Source organism: Solea senegalensis, linkage group LG16 (genome assembly GCF_019176455.1).
Source record: "Solea senegalensis isolate Sse05_10M linkage group LG16, IFAPA_SoseM_1, whole genome shotgun sequence".
NCBI lineage: Eukaryota > Metazoa > Chordata > Actinopteri > Pleuronectiformes > Soleidae > Solea > Solea senegalensis.
In genome coordinates, this window is record NC_058036.1 from 5,452,174 (window position 1) to 5,470,367 (window position 18,194).

General features: G+C 42.5%; 1 protein-coding gene and 1 long non-coding RNA gene across 3 annotated transcripts in view; both read right to left on the bottom strand.

The window, feature by feature from the left end:
- kif26ab (kinesin family member 26Ab) overlaps positions 1 to 12,918 on the bottom strand; it is a 68,715-nt gene extending 55,797 nt beyond the window's left edge. Inside the window, exons 1-2 of one of the 2 annotated variants that reach the window (XM_044047543.1) lie at positions 12,505 to 12,918; positions 10,527 to 10,745 (exon numbers count right to left, since the gene is read on the bottom strand). In XM_044047543.1, the coding sequence (XP_043903478.1) occupies positions 10,527 to 10,745; positions 12,505 to 12,639 (354 nt within the window). In that variant the 5' untranslated portion in view covers positions 12,640 to 12,918. Of the gene's footprint in view, positions 1 to 10,526; positions 10,746 to 10,985; positions 11,295 to 12,504 lie in introns of those variants that run through there. The other variant, XM_044047544.1, reaches the window with a different exon arrangement.
- A 4,538-nt stretch (positions 12,919 to 17,456) lies between these two features.
- LOC122783284 lies at positions 17,457 to 18,153 on the bottom strand. Its single transcript, XR_006362022.1, has 2 exons — positions 18,099 to 18,153; positions 17,457 to 17,905 (listed from the first exon to the last, which is right to left on the bottom strand). It is a non-coding gene; the product is annotated as an uncharacterized LOC122783284 (long non-coding RNA).
- Between the last annotated feature and the right edge of the window lie 41 nt (positions 18,154 to 18,194).

Here is an 18,194-nt window from a genome sequence, read left to right on the forward strand (position 1 = left end):
GGAGACGGTTCATGAGCGAGAAACAGGGGAAGGTTTACCTCGTCCACTGGGAGTAATGACAAGTCCAAATTTCAAATTTCTGCTGATCTGAATATAAATGTCATTATGAGCACCTGTGTGACCTCCAACATATGTGTGTTTAATGCAAGCGTGCAGATGTGGACATTAATGTCAATTTGTTCAAATAACGGTGGATTTTCATGCTGTCCGTATAAGTTCAAGACCCATTTTTATCAACTCTTCACAGGAAGTGAGTTGAAGCGGTTACGCTGCCTGTTCTGTTTTCATCTCTCCCACTCGTATCTGCTAATCTACAAAAATCCTGGGATGTAACAAAAATAAAAAGGGAAGCTGTCAGGGTTTATAAGCTTTTCCAGCGAAGATAGGATTGAAACACATCCAAGTTTTCACAGAAGTCAATAGGAAAGTGAAAAATAAACAAGCTATGGAAGCTAACCAAACATTTGCCCAAAAATTACAAAAGTTATAAGAGTAATCCAGTTTGTTGAGGGGGGAAAAAACAGTCATAGATAAGCACCACTGCTGCTCGTGTTGTGATTGACTTTTTCTGCTGAAAATCCATCATGAAAATCCATACAGCTGAGGTTGACCTTTCCAGTGTTGCGCTTATAGAGAAATTCAGATACACACTTTTCCATGGTAATAAAAGCAACTTCGCAGCAGTTTTGTAGAATGCATTGCGCTGCTATTTCCTTTGAAATGTCAGCAGGCAAATTGCTAAGTGAAATCACTCAATAATCAAAGGAAGGTGGGCACAAAAACACACTCTCCTCTTCTTTCCTTGAGCTCCCCGTGTCAGCAGGAGCACATTTCACATACTGTATTTACTTTTCGGTATACTGTACAGGAAGTGTAGTTTAGTAGTGTAATCAGACACGTTGGATCCTTATATGAGCACATGACATGTCAGCAGGGCTACAATCGGAGCTAAAGAGATCTTGTATTTTCATTATATTCACCCTCAAGCACAGCCCACCATAGTAATGGCACTGGCCAGTCACCTTCTCCATCACCTTCTCCATTAACCAGACCACCACTAGGCCTGTGTGCTGGAATGAAGATAAAACACTGACTATAATAATGCAATCATAAATTGGTAGCAGTTAAGTTCAGAAAGATGGATGACTTCTACGGCAAAGTAGAAAGGATGGAGGGACTCGGAATGTGCTTCATCTCTTTCTTTTCCTACAGTACTTACACGCACATTCACACATCATCAATACACACACACTCATCCTCGCTCGCCGAGCTGGACACTCAAGCATGAAATGAACATGAGCGGCGTGAACTTTGACTGGCATTTTCTCACTGCACCAAGATTTATGGAGCACTATATACGTATCTGAATGAGCTCCTGACGATAAAAAATAGCCCAACACACAGCTGGGGAGCCCCAGTAAGACGAGTTAACGCAACCCATCTACCAATCACAACACAACCCATCACAATCCATATACTAGAACACAAACACAAATAGAATCACACAGAGATGCACGCATACTGTCACCCAGAGACACATATATAGAAATATGACATGAAAGCACAGCAGTGCACTCGCACAGCAGCAGTGCACTCGCACAGCAGCTGTGCACCGCAACCACAGTTTTACGACTGTTGGCCCGCGAGAGACTCCTCTGGGACTAACAGACAGATTTCAGTTTTAAGAAAATAATAAATTTGTAATTGCAGAAAAGACAGTAACACCTGTTTTAGTAGTTCTCACCACTTGCGACAGTGGAATACTGTTAATTAAGTATCTATCACTTGTCTTATTTTAGTGAATTAAAGACTACAACTGAATACTGTTTCATTTAAAGAGTTGCTTGTGCATATACAGAGAATTTCTAAGTGACGTTTTGATATTGTTTGGATTTTGTTTTTGTCTCAGTTACATTTATTGGTCTCATATTTTGTGATTCCATCCCTGTGTATTATGTATTTTCTTGGACTTACTGTAACGCAGTCTTGTGTTTGATCTCCTAAACTTCCTGAAGTTTCTTGTTTGTTCAATTGCCGTCACATGTGTTGTATCAGACACACCTGTTCCTTGTTTCTTTTATATTCTATTATATATATTCCTTTGTTTTCTGAACCTGCACTGCTACATTTCAGTTGGATTTTTTTTTTACCTGCACTCACCCTTGACTTGGTGTCCTGCCCTTCGTTCAATATTGCAAATGTTACACATTTTAGGAAATACAAATGGCTTTAATACGCGCTGTACGCTCCCTGACCAGCTGCACCAAACAACACATGGACAGAATAAACAATTAGCTAGTGGAGAGCATATTTAGCCACTCGTGTATAAATATACGTCTGGTCAGAGCGTGTGGACAGCATTTACAGTCCTATAAAAAGAGTGAGAGTGATTTGAAGATTTATTTGTGAAACAACAATAAATCATTAACCTATTAAATTGAATTACTTCACAACGTACAGAAACATCTTGCTTATATTAAGAAACATGAATTTCAGCCTTACCTCATAATCTCAAAAGCGCCTCGCAATGTGACAATAGTTATTCATAGTAAATATAAAAGATTTTATATACAGGCTCGTCTAACATATGGGCCCAGCTGAATGCACTCTCTGAGGGTAAATATTGCCAAAGAAGCCAAACACTGGCAGTGTTCAGAAGTGGCAGGTGAGAGGTACGAGCTCCGTTTACATCTGCCAAAAAGGAAAACAAACAAGACAATGTCAAGTCCAAGCTGAACTCTACATATCTGCTGTTTGCTATGAGCAAGGGAGCCACGCCCAAACAGCCCGGAGTTTGCTGTCTGCATATCCATCTTGGCAAAGATACACAGCGCTGGCATTCTCTTTCAGCACATTGCTATAAGCCGGGTGATTTGTCTGCTACCACAAGGCCTGCTGTCAATTGAACACGTTTTATGAAGCCAGTCGGAGATTACCTCCAACTCAGCGACGTCCCCTAGCATCTTGAAAAATTTATCTCAACAATTACGTTTTTCCCCCCCAACACCCTGAATCAGATTCAATAATGAACTGCAGTCTGCTCGGATCATGCACATCTCACTTCACAATGACATACGGAGCCAAGCCCAGAGAAAGAGAGCTCAGTCTAAATTAACAAGTCAAACTGATTCATTTGCTCTGGTTGCATTTCTTGTTGTATTAATGTTGTTTGCATGCTGACATTTCTGCCTTTGTTGTGCGGTTCTCATGCTCTGCAGACCTGTGCTGTGCCGTAACACATGGTCCTGTCAGCCTCGAACCGCAGATCCATTGTTTCATTTCAGTCTGGCTCATTGTAACCCGTGATCCTTCGCCAAACAGCAGCAAACCCATTCAGACATGCATGGCAATCACTCTTCAAACACAAAAGCGGTAAAACAGCTAAAGAACACAGGTGTTGTCCAAATCTCAGCATTACCTGGTGCTATATTTCAAAGAGCTCTGACAAAGTGCCCTCTAATCTAACAAAACCACACCATCAGTTTTGAGAGATTTAACAGGCAATGCTATTTCACTATAGTTCATAATGACTCACACTCAACTCAATGCAATGCTAGCTGCCATGGGAAATAAATCAGTGATCTCTCCTGCCAAGAGTTGGTGTAGATGAGAGTATCAGCAGCACCACTATGGTAGGAAAAATGTTAGCTTAGGACACTTTGCACACATATTGAGACCCTTAACTAAAATGAGACCAATAATAAACCATCACAAGTGTTCAAAACATCTCAAACCTGGTTTGAGATAAGTGATATGGAAATTCCATATCCATGTCAGGAGCTGACTGTAGTTCCAACTCCACATTTAGACTTCTCAGTCTGGTATCAATCTTCTCGTCTTTCTCTTGAATGTGGAATATTTCCAAAAGCTTGAGGAAATAAAGATGTGATTACTGTTCATGAAAGGTCTACATTTTTTAAAATCCTAATGTTGTGGCTTCTTCAGGCCCACAAAGACACTCAGTGTGACGTGTGGCCAAAGCTTCACTTTCACATCAGCTCAGTATAACATAATGATGCCTTTGGTCTCAAAGGTGTCTAACTGTTTGACTGAACACCTCAACTCAATCACTGTTATTATGGACAGTGGGCTGATTTGTATATTAGACCTCTTTGAACGACAGAGGCAGAATAAATACCCAGGTTTCAGCGGCTCTGAGAAGCTCGGCTCAACACGACAGATAATTGAGGGAACATCTGGGTGGCTCTCTGTAGACGTACATTATACTTCAGTTGTGCATAGCTGCACCAGATGGCCAGAATAGGACACATTCAGGTGTAAGTGTGGATGTGTTCGGGGTGAAGCATGAGTTCACCTGTATGCACGTGCCTGTTTATGCACAGGGGTGTGTGTGCTTGCATTTGCCCGAGAGCTCCTGTTTAATCTTGCCCACTGTGGGTCCGTGCCTCTGTGCAGCCGTAAGAGCAGTGCGGACGCAAGGAATTGCAGTCTTTCCTCACACTCCTTAAAAAATGGAAGCCAACAAATGCATGGGCATCGGTCTTCTCGCAGCTCAGTTTCTATCAGCCCCTCGCGTCTGCGCACCCTGAACCCATTTCCTGCACTCTGTCTCATAGCAATTTACCCTCACAGTTACGATAAATAGCGGACTGAGCGGCAGCAATTGGGGTCAATTCACTTGCAGCTCACCAAATTAAAGATGTAAAATTAAACAGGAGCAAGCATTGTGAAGATGTGGCCATTGTTACAGAGTCGCCTGTAAAAGGTTAGAGGGGGAAAAAAAGTCTTTTGGCCAGTGAAACTTTCGTGAAATGCAGGACCAGCTGTGAAAACCTGGAGGCGGTAGTGAGTGAGTGAGAAACTATTTACACTGTAACTGCTGACGCTGTTGTTCCAAGGACAGCATATAAAGGACTGTAGCTACACTGTGCGGCTCACAGAAGGATATAAAGGCTGGAAATGACATTGAAGAAAATTAGGGAAAAAATCTCTTATTCCAAGTCAAATTTGAAGAGTAAAACGATCCACCAGTGATTTCTGTGTGCCATATGAGTGCCCGTATGATATCCGAGTTTGGCAATATCAACATATTTTTGCATGTGTTCCTTCAAGACATATGACCATGTTTTATTATAATCCCATTTTTATTTAACAAACACTGCTAAAAGTCTCAAATGTGACATGTTATTTAAACACAATCAGTCTAAAAGAGATCTAAATGTCCAGCTCTTTAATAAAAAAAAGATTATAATTCAATATGTCATTTAGTGCCAGCTTTATTTTCAATAATCTTTGCTACATGGAGCAAAGACTTAATGTAAAAAAACTTGAAATTCAATACCCAGATCTGATAGTAAAAGAACATAATGAGATGCAAATACAAAATAAATTTGGCACGTCAAAATGTGCCTGACAGCTGCTGAAAGAGTGACTGAATGAAGCTGTGAAGACTCGAAGAGGTAAAGTGGCAGTGAGCAGCTGCACGCTGCTGAGGCTCGCAGATACAGTACAGCGCGGTAGCACTATGACTGATGTCTGTGGTCTCTGCACCACTTGACACCAGATTATTGCTCCGTGGTTTAATACAGCCACATGCCATAAAGCAAAAGTCACACTGCATGCAGGGAGGAGACGAGGGGACGGCTCAGCCTGGAGTCTCCCTGTATTCTCCCGTCTCGTCTCTCATCTCCTCCCAGCCTCTCTGGAGTGCACGCGCTGCTGAGCAGACACACAGGCATGCAACACACACATATCACACAAAGCCTCAGGGGCTCAGGTGCTTAGAGGTGAATAGAATAATATGGTCATGGACTGTTTTAACTTTACGTCAGCTCAAGTTTCACAACCAGAGGGTTCTTTTACACAGTCTCTTTTCTGTGCTTCCCTTCATTCGCCTGCCCGTCACTCTGTCCTGTCGTCCACCCTCCTGCAGCGAACCTGGCAGCGTACACCTGTTCCTGCCCAGGTCGGCCCCATGAAACCCTAACCCACCATCAAGGCAAGGAGAACTGACAGAAAGGTTAGAGGTCAGTTAACAAAGGAGAGGTAGGACACCCTCCGAATGGCCCGAGAAACAGTAGCCAGGTAGATTTGCACTGACAAGCACCCACTTCTTCCCCATCTCTGCTTGACCATTTTGTCCTCCAATGATATGTAATGATATGTAAGCACACACTCATCCATGGATGGTGCCGTTATCATTCATCAAAGCCATTTTCCTGCTGGGTAAAAGACCATGACAACCAAAACCTTTCCCCCGTTTCTTCTGTAACAAATAAGTTGTTATAAATATTAGTGTTGTTTCATACAGAACAACACAAACAAACAAAAAAACTCAGCCTAGAAGTATAAATTGCCTGATCTAGGGTTGATTAATTTCCTTTCTTTGGGGCTTTGTGAAATAAAACACTACTTTAAACACAGGCAGTGACAAATGCAGCGAGGGTCAAATGAGGAACAAAGCAGAAAAACAAATCAAACACGCATCCAAATGCAGCATTTGAGAAAATTACTGCTCCTTTGATTTATGTATTCAGCACGAAAAACTGGCAAAAGGCCTGATGGTACAACAAACTAATTCCCGCAGCCACATTCACAGTCACACGCATTCACATCATCCATAATAAGCTTGGACACATTGTGCACGTGTGTATCAGCAGTGCACTGTTTTCATGATTAGCTTTCATGATTAGTTTGCTCACATACTACAAAAAAAACTGAGATGTAACTTTACCTGAACGCCGTGGCGACCAGTTTTCCCATTTCCCAGGGGCAAAGGTCATCAGAAAGGTGAGATCTGGCTGCAACAGCTCAACTTAATCCACATTTTCAGGCCCTCACAGCCCTGCAGGACATTCTCTGTTAATCAGTCAGTGTGCTATAGTGCTCACAAGGACTAACACTGCTTTTGTATTCATGAGCCTCAGCTTTTATGAGCAGGTGTTAACACGGCTGACTTTACCATTGACCATGCAGACTCTGTAATACACCAAACCCTAGATCACCAAGAGCTTTAAAAACTGAGGACATTTTAAAACCTTTCCAAGTTCTAACGTAGCTTTGCAGTTACGCCTTTTGAAAGCAACACTGTCATTCTGAAAGAACAGGTTTTCATTTCCTTGTCCAGATTTACACAATGCTAAGTATGCTAATCAAGAAGAGAGTAGTTCATTAGCCTAGCTTATCTTAACGTAGCATAAAACAAAGATACAGCTTGCACGAGCCAGTGTTACACTTGACAAAAGACAATAGCTCTTTGAAACAGGCTATACTACCTTTGATAGAAATTAAATTGAGGCTAAAAATACTTTTTTTTCCATAGCTACCTAGCATGCTAGCTGTTTTCCTCATCCACTGTTAAAGCTCGGCTACATATTTGCTGTAAAGAGGTAAAAGTGATATCAATTCTCTCATTTAATTTTCATCACGACATTGAACTAATGTATTTACCTAAAACAATGGGCCTCCGTGAATATTTCATTAACATAATCCAGTCTTTTTGGGTGCCATTCCCACGAAATGTTACCTCCTTCGTGGTTCAGGGAATAATGTACCTGATACACTGCACTACACACTTTCATTTTCACAGTAAAAGATGCAGTTTCATTGTTTTGTTTGACTTTCTATGAACCAAATATGAGTTTAAAAAACAGCATAATAATTGTATTATATTTTTGCAATCTATTCAATACAGAACACTTCTTTTATCTTACAAATACGGAACAGATCCTTATTTTACGGAGCGGTTCGCAACCCTAGATGGCGCTTGAATAACTGCCAGATATCGAAAGTGAACATTATCTAATTGTAGACTTTTTGACAATTCTACAGCCATAAAATCAAAATATATCCAGGCGGCCTGATTATCATGATGGTCATAAGAGGGTTAAGCTGCAACATTTCACTATCTCTCCCTCTGCTCATCAGAGCGGCTGCTGCTGCCCTGTGTCAGTGGTCATGCATTAAGCCCCAGCATCCACCTGCAGGCTCCACGGGGGGGTTTAAGATGTTTGTTCCTGGACACCAAACACAACCATTTGTATTCTGGTGCAATAAACAGTCTCACATTCAAACGTGAGTTGTCTGACTGAAATGCAATTAACATCACCTGCTAGACAGTGACTAAATGAACACTAAAGTGCTCCAGTCTGGCCACTGATGACAAATTACAGCCCTTGCCCAAGTCACAAAACAATGAGGCCATTTTCTCTACAAACCTAGTAACCTACTTTTGTCAGTGACACTGTGATAATCTTTTCATGAAGCACAAACAACACTGTTTTCATCTCATCAGCACATAATGGCCGAAATCCGAACTCTACAGAGGTGTGAAAAAGGGGATGAGAGTGTGAATGTAATCCAGGTGATGCCCTGTCCGTCTGTGTTGACAAAGGATCCGATTACAGCTGGGCGCTAACTGGTTACTTTGAAGATGCCTTATCAAAACTCATCGCCACTGTGTCCAGCCACTATAAGCACAGTCTGCAGTTATTGAGCCCAGACGGTCTGCTATTCACCGCTAAAGCAATTTCCTACTGTACAGTTTTAAACTATGCAAATTCAGTATGTAAATTCCCTTGATTACACCAAGAGTGCAGAGTGCATTTTAATGACCTGCTCTCTGAATGACTGCGCCTCAGCAGCTGAAAGTTAGTGACGTTAGGCTCAAGGACATAGTTTCATTGGAAAGTTATTTTGCGGCTGATCCTTCAAAAAAATGTCATAAAATATTTATAATTAGAAAACCATGAGAGGGAAGGGCAACATACTTTGTGGGGATTTCAAATGTCAAACTCCAATGTTGCTCTTAAAGTGAGGCAGACACAAAAGAGAGAAAGCATGAACATTTTTTAATTACTGCCAGTGAATGTGGATGCATACAAAAAAGAAAATTGAATTTTAACCAAATAATTTCTCAATTGAAGTCCTGAACATTTGAAGTTGATTGAACAATTGAAGTCCTTCGGATTTACTGTAATGTCCTTCGGATTTAATGTAATGTAATGTAATGAACACAGAGCTGTACTGAGCCACACTGTGGTGGGTTAAATCTACAACAGGACATCGTGTAAGTAGGTTCCTTTAGACCCAAACAGGAAAACACAAAAGCTGTCTGGGAGACTCCACTGTGTAGCCAGTGAACTTTCCCTCTATTAGGCTTCACATCTGAAAGCACACTCAAAAGGCCTTCCTTGAATTTTATCGACTCGCTACTACTACAGTATTCAAACAATAAGTCGACTGGCTGGTTGAGGGGGGGAGAGGGATGTCTGGGGACCAAGCAGGCCAAGCCGACTTCCTCTAAAAAAAGGGGAGTGCAGCCACGGGTAAACAGTCTTCGCTCTCATTTTTTCCCATGACAACTGCAGACACAACACTGACTGAACCCTTGCAGGTAGTGTGGTCCCAGACACACCAGCTGGCCACCTGAGTCGCCCTGTTGACCTCAGTCCCCCCTACTGGAAGGAAGCAATTTGGAAACAATCATCCATAACGGCGTGCATCCTATATGAAGCCCAAAAGGTGAGCAGCTGAAACTCGCAAAGACAATGGGTATATTGTCCTTCAGCTGAAGTAGCCCATACCATAACCCTGGTACAATAACAGCACCCTGCCATCACTGTTTGTCACCCCAAAATTAAAGCCCAATTTAGCCATCAACAAGTACAAAATAGAGGGGGGGGCAGCACTCATCTCTTTCTATAACTCTGAGCACCTGGAGAAGGCCACAAAGAACTGCTGGAGGGTCCTACACTAAAAAGGGGAGGTCAGTTCCCATAGCAGATAATAGCAGTTAATGGGAGGCTTAATGTGTTTTTACGGTATGGACTTACATGATACCTGAATATAGATCTGATATGCTGAGGACAGACATTAGACCACACATACAGATGTCCTACACAGAGAGACACCAGGTGCGTGTCCCTTGTATACCTGTCCGTATATGAATGTCAGGTGCTGTGGGATTTAGGGTGAACCTTGAAGAGCTGTAATCCAATCTGACATCGAGGCTCTTTAAAACAACAACAAAGGAGAAAACGACCCGAGGGCAAAAAAAAAACCAGCCCACCACAACAGTGCTCTCTGCATGGGCCTATATTTAACAGCGGTGGGAATTGTGGGAGCAGCCGTACAGGAACACTTTCAATGCCCAGCGAAGGTCGACTGGGACTTGACTTCCTCATCAGTCTCCAACATGAACAGCTTGCTCACTACAAAACCCTCAATCCCTCCTCCTCCCCAACACACACACACACACCCACCCAACAGCAAAATAAAAAGATAAGCATTGTTGGGACAAACAATGGGCCACTTTCAAAGTCTCAAAAGCTTCCATTTTCATATTCAAGGGCATTATTTGAGGTCAACTGTAACAATAAAGAACTTAACATGCGCATGATGAGAGCTTGAATGGTGAGAAACCATCAGGTGGATGGACTTCAGATGAACAGGACAGGTGCACATGTTCCAGCAGTTTCTCTTCACAGCAGAGACTGTGACTTATTCACTTGTAAACGAATTTGTTTTAGAAAGTAAAAGAGTGATAAAATAATCTCATCACCAACCTTCAGTGAGTTTTGGTCAGCCAGTTTCAGCGCTTGCTTCCTCAGTTGGGACACTTTCTCGTGACATTGTTGGCAAAAGCCTCCCTTCTCCTCCGACTCGGAGATGGAGACAGACCCGGCGCCCTCGGGAGCAGGCCGGTTGCTGCAGCGCGCGTCCTCCACAGAATGAAGCCTTTTCCTGGGGGTTACTGGAGATTCTCCACTCGGACATCCCTCCACCTTCAGCAGAACGAAAGAAAAAAGTCTGGTTATTAAGTTGCTTTTTTAAGAACATGACCGTGTTAGTGTGCTACAAGTGTTATTTGTGCCAATTGACGATCCGTTTAAACGCAGATCACCTGCCCAAGCGCGCACCGCAGACACTGCGGCTTATTTTGTAAGTGGCAACGTTGAAAAAGCAGCATGAGTAGAAACAATTCAGGCTTTTTACACTTAACCATGTGTAGTTAAGAAACTTACAGTGAACATGCGGTTCCTAGTGTCCCTTCCACCAGGAGCTGAATTGCGCCCGAACGAGCTCATTCTCCCGGATTAAGGTCGCACCTCCAGGCGCACGTCTTCGTGAAACACCGCACTCAAAATTTGTGGAAAACGTGAGGTAGAGCCATCGGCTAGACTGAAGCCTTGACTGGAGCTTACCAGTCATCTGTTACACTGTGTTCGACCCGTGCCTGATGACCGAGGGCAACTGCGGAGTTTGTCCCCAAGTTTACGCGGTGCGCAGGAGGAGTTCTGGTTACAGGAGGAGAGGAGTGCGCGGTGCGCAGGAGGAGGCGGTGTTACTAAAGGGACTGGGAGGACAGCTGTCCCTGACTATATGAGGGTTCAGAGCTTCTATTGTGCAATGAATCAGTGTTTAATAGCACATAAAAATATTTTTTAAGGGTTTTAAAATATACCTTATCCTACAAATCCCCACTTCCAACAGAAATCATCTCATTCCACACTATTTGACAAAAAATTAACATATACTGTACATAAAGTGACATTGTATAACATGTAACATTGATGCCCTTTGGCAAAACGATGCTTAAACGAAGATAAATTATATTAAAACCAAGGCTCAAATGTTATCATAGCTGGAACAATTCCATTAACATTAATAAAAAAGTAAAAATATTTAAATCTGGTGTAAAAGTTCTTAAGTTTGGCTGCAAAACCTGAGGTTACATTGGGGTTAAAAGGTGAACAGACCTTTGGGTGACCATCACCATCAGAAAGGACCATAAGACAACTCAATAAAGACCAAACCAATTTCAGAACAATATACATTCTCCGACAACTGGGATGATATTTGAGTTAATCACAATGTTGTTGTTTTTTACATATCTTTAAGGGATCATCTTCACAAAATATCTGTTGTTTCTTGTTGCAAAGAGCGCATCAGCAAATGTTACCGCTCCTCCTCTCACAGGGGCTGCGTCTGTGTTGTCAATGGAAGTCTGGCGCCATCCTCTGGCGCAAACGCAGAGCAGCATCCGTCAGAGTGGCTGAGTGGGGGGTTTTCACTCGGGTTAAATATTTCATTGGTAAACTTTAAATATTTGATGCGGGTGATGTCAGCGACAGTGAACACATGTGTTGTTGTTCTATACATCACAATTGGGCTGTTAATTTGTTGTCCTCAAATGACACATTCAGCAGAAACCCACGGAGTTGTACTGGCAAGAGTGAATAGAAAATGATTTTCAATTTAAATCAAAACTCAGCACAATAAATAAAATGTTAAAAAGTTAAGAGATTTCTGCAGCAGACGTGTTGAATTAGACGCAGTGATGATAAGTGAAGTTTTAGATAATCACAGAGGGACATGTTGCTGCTGATCAGGTCTCTGCACGTTACACCGGACAGGAGCCGACAAACGCGCGTCGTGTCCATTTGGCACATTGCTTTTTCCCGCTTACTTAAGACGCAACAGTGATGCGCGACCATTTATGGTTCTTGTGATAACACGTGCTTTAATAATCTCGACCCTTACCCTTGTTTTTCTCTTCAGTAGGTGACTTGTAAATCCAAATATGATGTCTGAGTCAACGATGATTGTCCCCAGGTCTATCACGCCGGGATTGGGCTTTCCAGCTCCGGGAGACCCCGGTGAGTTTGGCAAAGCCATGAGGGCTGGAAGTGTAGCTTAGAAAATATTCCACGCCACAAGAAAAAAAACTACTTGATTTGTATATCCATCTATTTCACATTTCTCATGCCCTCCGAAAAGATCCACACTGTTTTTTAATCCGGACATCCAGTGGCGCACGGTCAGGGGCTGGCGCGTGTGCGTAAAGGACCTCTCAGGTTTCCGTGCGCAGTCAAAGAGACAATCAAGCAAAAATACAATCCACCGTCCGTCATGTAAAGAGCTTTACATCCTCTTAAACACTTTCTAAAACCATCCTGGGCCAGGTCATGCCTGCTCTGTGAGCGTTGCTGCTGCTGCTGCCGCTGCAGGTCTGGGACCGAAGGCGCACCTTGTGCATCTGCTGCTCTCTGTTCTCCAGCCTTCTTCTCTCTCTCTCGCTCTCTCTCCCTCGCAGCCTCCCTCACTCACTCACTCCCTCCTTCAGACAGTGATGACCTGCACTCCCACCCGATTTGCTGGCGCACCTTTGACAGCCAGCCCCCACACGAAGACAGCGCAACACAAACCACAATGACAACAATAACCCCTGTAACTACCGCTTCCCCTGCAATGTACCATTATCACCCACGTGGAGTGTGCACAGTAATGACCTCATCACAGCTAAGGTGTCTTTGTACGTGTTTTAAATGACATATTGTATCATGCGTAAAATGAAACATTTATCACATGGAAACAGTTTATTTACATTTTTTGAAATACAATTCACTGTGACGGGGGAAACTGGTGAGAAATGCTGTATTTTGCACAAATGTGTTCCAGTCACAATGTGTTTTTGTGAAATGGATCATAAGAGTGTGTCATCTTTAAAAAAAAAAAATATTTATTTATTTCTGTCTTTTTTTATGTGGGTTCTTAATTGGAAGGTTGCTGGTTCAATCCAGGGACAGGCCAAGGGTTGGGGTGCCCCTGAGCAAGGGCACCTAATCCCTGGGTGCATATACAGTAGGTGCTGCGCACTGCACCTGTATTCCTAATTAGTGTGTGTGCAAAAATTTTGTAATTAGTAAACATCTGCATGAGTGCATTGAAATAAATACATGTGTAAGTAAGTACAAGATTTGCTAATGTAACGTTACTTTTTTAAATTCATAAATATGAGATCCTGCTCCCTAAAATGCCTTTTTGGGATTTGGCAAAGGGTGTGAGAGTCACGAACGGCATCGTAAATCAAAGTGGGAGAGTTTTTTCGCTCTCTTATTTTTATGAAGCGAGCGCTCATGTTTTGAGGATGCAGCAGAATTATTTGACCCTCCAAATGAAAGAACCTGAAGAGTGGAGAGAGGTGTGAATATTGCTGCCTTTGGTTAATTTGTATGCATACAACAGGCAAGAAAGTGTGTACACATTGGGTTGTGGTTGTTTCCGGTCCCCAAGTTATATCAAAACTTGCTGGTTCCCTGGCCTTTGACCTTTCCCCTATATAATTTTACCTCCACAGCCACTGGTCCCTTCTGAAAAAGGGAAACACTGGCCACTGGGAGACACCATGTTTCATTAACTTTCACTCTGTTGATGAGCAGGCCTTTCAAATTGAATTAAACCTGATGTCATTTTGATTGATTTCATTATACTTTATTGCAGGATATATCAAAATGAGCAACTGGATAGTGTACGGCGTAGCTGCTGCAGAATGATGCAAATGAGTGAGATTCAGTAACATCTCATGAGTGCTAATTCCCACTCATTGAGCGTTCAGCATTTCGAGCAGGCGGAGGCTAATTATCCCACAGATTGATTGGTTGAGACCTATAGGAGGGTGGTGGTTTGTGGTTGAGGGAATCATTAATGGTTTGATGTATAAGCTGACTGGACAGAACAGAAGACACATGTGAGCGCTGCTGTGTTTCAGTGGGAGCGTTAGTGTGAAGCAGTGTTTTGTCAGCTGAGTTTTTTTAATTTATGAGTCTGGACCAGTTTCTCATGAAGCTGAGCAGCTGAGTGTTTTGTGATGATGTCAGATGTGGACACGTTTTGGAAACAATATCCATGAGACAGTGTAACCCAAAACACTATGAATCAAAGTCAAATGTAGTATTTTGAGATTCAACAAGAGTCCCACACAAAGTGGATTCACAAACCAGTCCCAAACCAAATGGGTTAAACCAAAGTTGCCGCCATAGTAACTCACAAAAGCCAACAAAAGGGAACTGCTACTACCACAGCACAAAATGGACACCAGCCATCCAACAAAGTTACTGAAATGCACCCAATCCACTCATCTGTGAAGAGACTACACACAATACATACAATACAGCAGTAACTCACGAGTGACTGACATACAACGTGGACTGCATCAACCATAACACAAACAATTGTCACTGTTGTCAACCAATGAACACACACACCAATGTTGCTAACTTGCTAACACCCAAGCGGTGACTGAAAAGTGACCCAACGAACATGGAGCGCAGTGACCACAAAACAAAGATCCAAATGACTTTGAACGGTGCAAAAAAGTAAGTAAGATGGATAGATAGATAGATAGATAGATAGATAGATAGAAAGAACTCTTATGGGTTAAATACTCCAAAAATACTCTCTCGACTATATGACCAAAATCTAAGCAGCAGCTAGTATGAATTATTATGACCATTAGTTCCTAGGGGTCAAGCTTCCTGCCTCATAAAGATACACATATTTGCCAGATGCCCCTTTAAAAATGATAAGTGTCAAGTTTAAATAGCTGAAAACACGTTAGTCATGTCACTCTGTCACCAAATCCACAGCAGACAACTGTTTTCCACAGACTGACCTGTAGCTCCTGTTAATGAGGAGCGAGCTGACCGTCGGTGAAATCAATAAAATGGCCCTCTGGCTGAACAAAGAGTGGAGAAGATTCAACGTAAAAGGGTTGATTTTCATTTCACTCGTGTGGCAGTGCTGTTTTAGTCCACTGCTTCACTTCCAGATGGCTGTCAAAACAACTCATCTGGAGTCACATTCATGTTCAGTCAGACATCACTCGCCTTTGGAACACAGCGATAAGTTATGTTTTTGTTTATCTCGTCGGAGGTGAAAACAACACAGGGATTTCGACGCTCTCACGCAACAATGGCGTTCTGGTGGCTGAGCAGAGAGAGGGGATAAATATTCTGAGCATGAATTAATTATTTCTAATCCCACAAACACCTCACGGAGCACACAAATCACTCCTCCCATCTCACTCATACACCGAAGGATAGACACTTGATAGACCTTTTTTTTTTGAGACAGGGTGGAGGGTGGAGGCCCGGGGTTGTCAGTGGACCAATGATTGCAATCCATAGTAAAGATGATTTACCACGTCACCTAACACTCCCCACTGGAGGAGGTTCTGGGTTGAGTCTCCCCCTGCAGCCGCTGATGAAATTCGGAGGACGTCGATCCTCCTGGGACCAAGCGTGCTGCTACATCTGCTGCCCTTGTACGCGTACAGGGACATCGCTCAGGGCGTCTCATTAACGCTCCTCTTATGTCTTATCCCATGCTTGTGAGACCTTGGCAGCCTGTCCCCGTGCATGGACGGAGCTTTGTGAGGAGACGTTTAGCAAATATTGATAGTTCTTGGCACATTATAGAGATCAAAGGGGGAAAGGGAGGAGGGGGCTGACTAAAAGGGAGAGGGGGGATAATGGGTCCTCAGTGCTTTCATGAATCATTTATGCAATATAAAGTAGTCTATTCCTTGGGAAAAAAAGACACTTTTTTTTAGTTGTCCCGCACTGAGTCTTTAGTCTTTAGCTTCCCTGTCATACTAATCGTACAGTCAATAATACAGTCAGTCCTCGGTTCCTCTCTCACACACACATACATGCCTGAAAAATGTCAAATTAAAATTAAGTGCAGGTTAGCTAACAACATGTAGCACTAGTCATATTGTAAACAACAATAAAAGAAAACACTGTCAACTTCTTATGACTGTTCGGGAGCTATATGCTTAAAAAAAATACAACTTAAACCACGCCTTAGTATTAAAATTAACGTAATTAATATGAAACAATGGCGGAGTTCATAGTTCATTCACCTACCAGGGAAACAGCGAAGTCCGACTGACGTTACCCCCCGGGGTGCACGACCCTAATCCACAGGGGTGCTGCATTTAATTACCATAGGACAAACAAGTTTCCGTGTTGTGAGATGAGTTTTGTCTTTTTATGGCCAGTGGAATCACACTACTTCTTAACTCCGTTACATATACAGAGGTTATAAGAATGCGCAGTATAGAGTGTCTTATATCCTTTTCTGATTCACTTTCTATGTCATTTTCACCAACTATATAAACACACCCGAGCAAAAAGTACTCAAAATCTGATTTAATTGTGTGTTCACATGGCTCGTTTTTATGAACACAAATAAAAAGGAAAACGGTCTAATTTTGTGACTTCTGCACAATTATTGCTACGTTATATCACTACTACTAAAAATGCGTTATAAAATGAATCATAACTTTGTCTCAGCAACACGCAAGAACACATTTTTTTAAAGCCTGACTATGTGACCTATAAACACACACCCCCAGGATGTCCATATAAGGAGTTGTGTGTTATTCACACTAAGGGTTAAGTTGAACTGTATCTACATTTAGATTTGTAAGTGGTTTAATTGATGTTACAGACAACAGAAGACACCAATATTTGTCATAAATCAAGTTAAAAGCAACGATAGGCGACCCGTGTTTGATTAGTTATCATTTACACACCGGTCTCCACTGGTTTAAAGGTCTGGACGTTAAATGTTTTCAGTCCTCTGAGCAGCAACCATCCCCGTACACTCGACGTCCCCAAAGCCCACACAGACTCAACAGAGACAAATGGTTCTTTATTGACTTGTTTTAATCAGTACCTCTGAATAGCAGCAACAGTAAAACTGTGGAGGGAAAAAAAAAGAAAGAATGAAAAAAAGACGGCATTACGGCATCAGTGAGGCTGTTAAAAATCTCTGTGTGTGCCAGCAGAATGAAATTACTGGAGCCTGGTGATTTTTACAACCTCACTGGTGCCTGGAATGCAGTTGTCAGTGTAACACAAGGGGGCACAGTGAGAGAGGAAGAAGAATAGCAGAGGAAATCACACACAGTTGTAGTAAAGATCACCCCAGGTCCGGCCTTCCGAGGACGTATTTTCCAACCGCAGCATTTGTCTGGCTGGTCAAGTGGTCCTAAACATTTCACAATTTTCTCTAAGAACTGTTGAACTGTTGAGAACCACTTAATCAGAGAGACTACACTCATCTTCGGGGGTAAAAGTCTGTCGTTTTAAAAGTGCTGTTTCCATCAATCAGAGAGAAAAAAACAGAAGAAGCTGGGATTAGATTCTGAGATCATGACACATGTACGCATACACATCATTTCTACAGGTTTCAACAACACAGCACATCTTACTTGCAACAGAATCTAGAGTCCAGAAAAAAAACCAAGCAGAGGCCACAGCCACGATGGCCTGCGTCCGAGTGCTCACCTGGAGAAGGTGACTTCATTTTCCATTCCATAGTGTTTCCCCGGTGTCATCCCTGCTCACACTGACTGAGTGTAGCTGTCACGGCTCTTTATATAG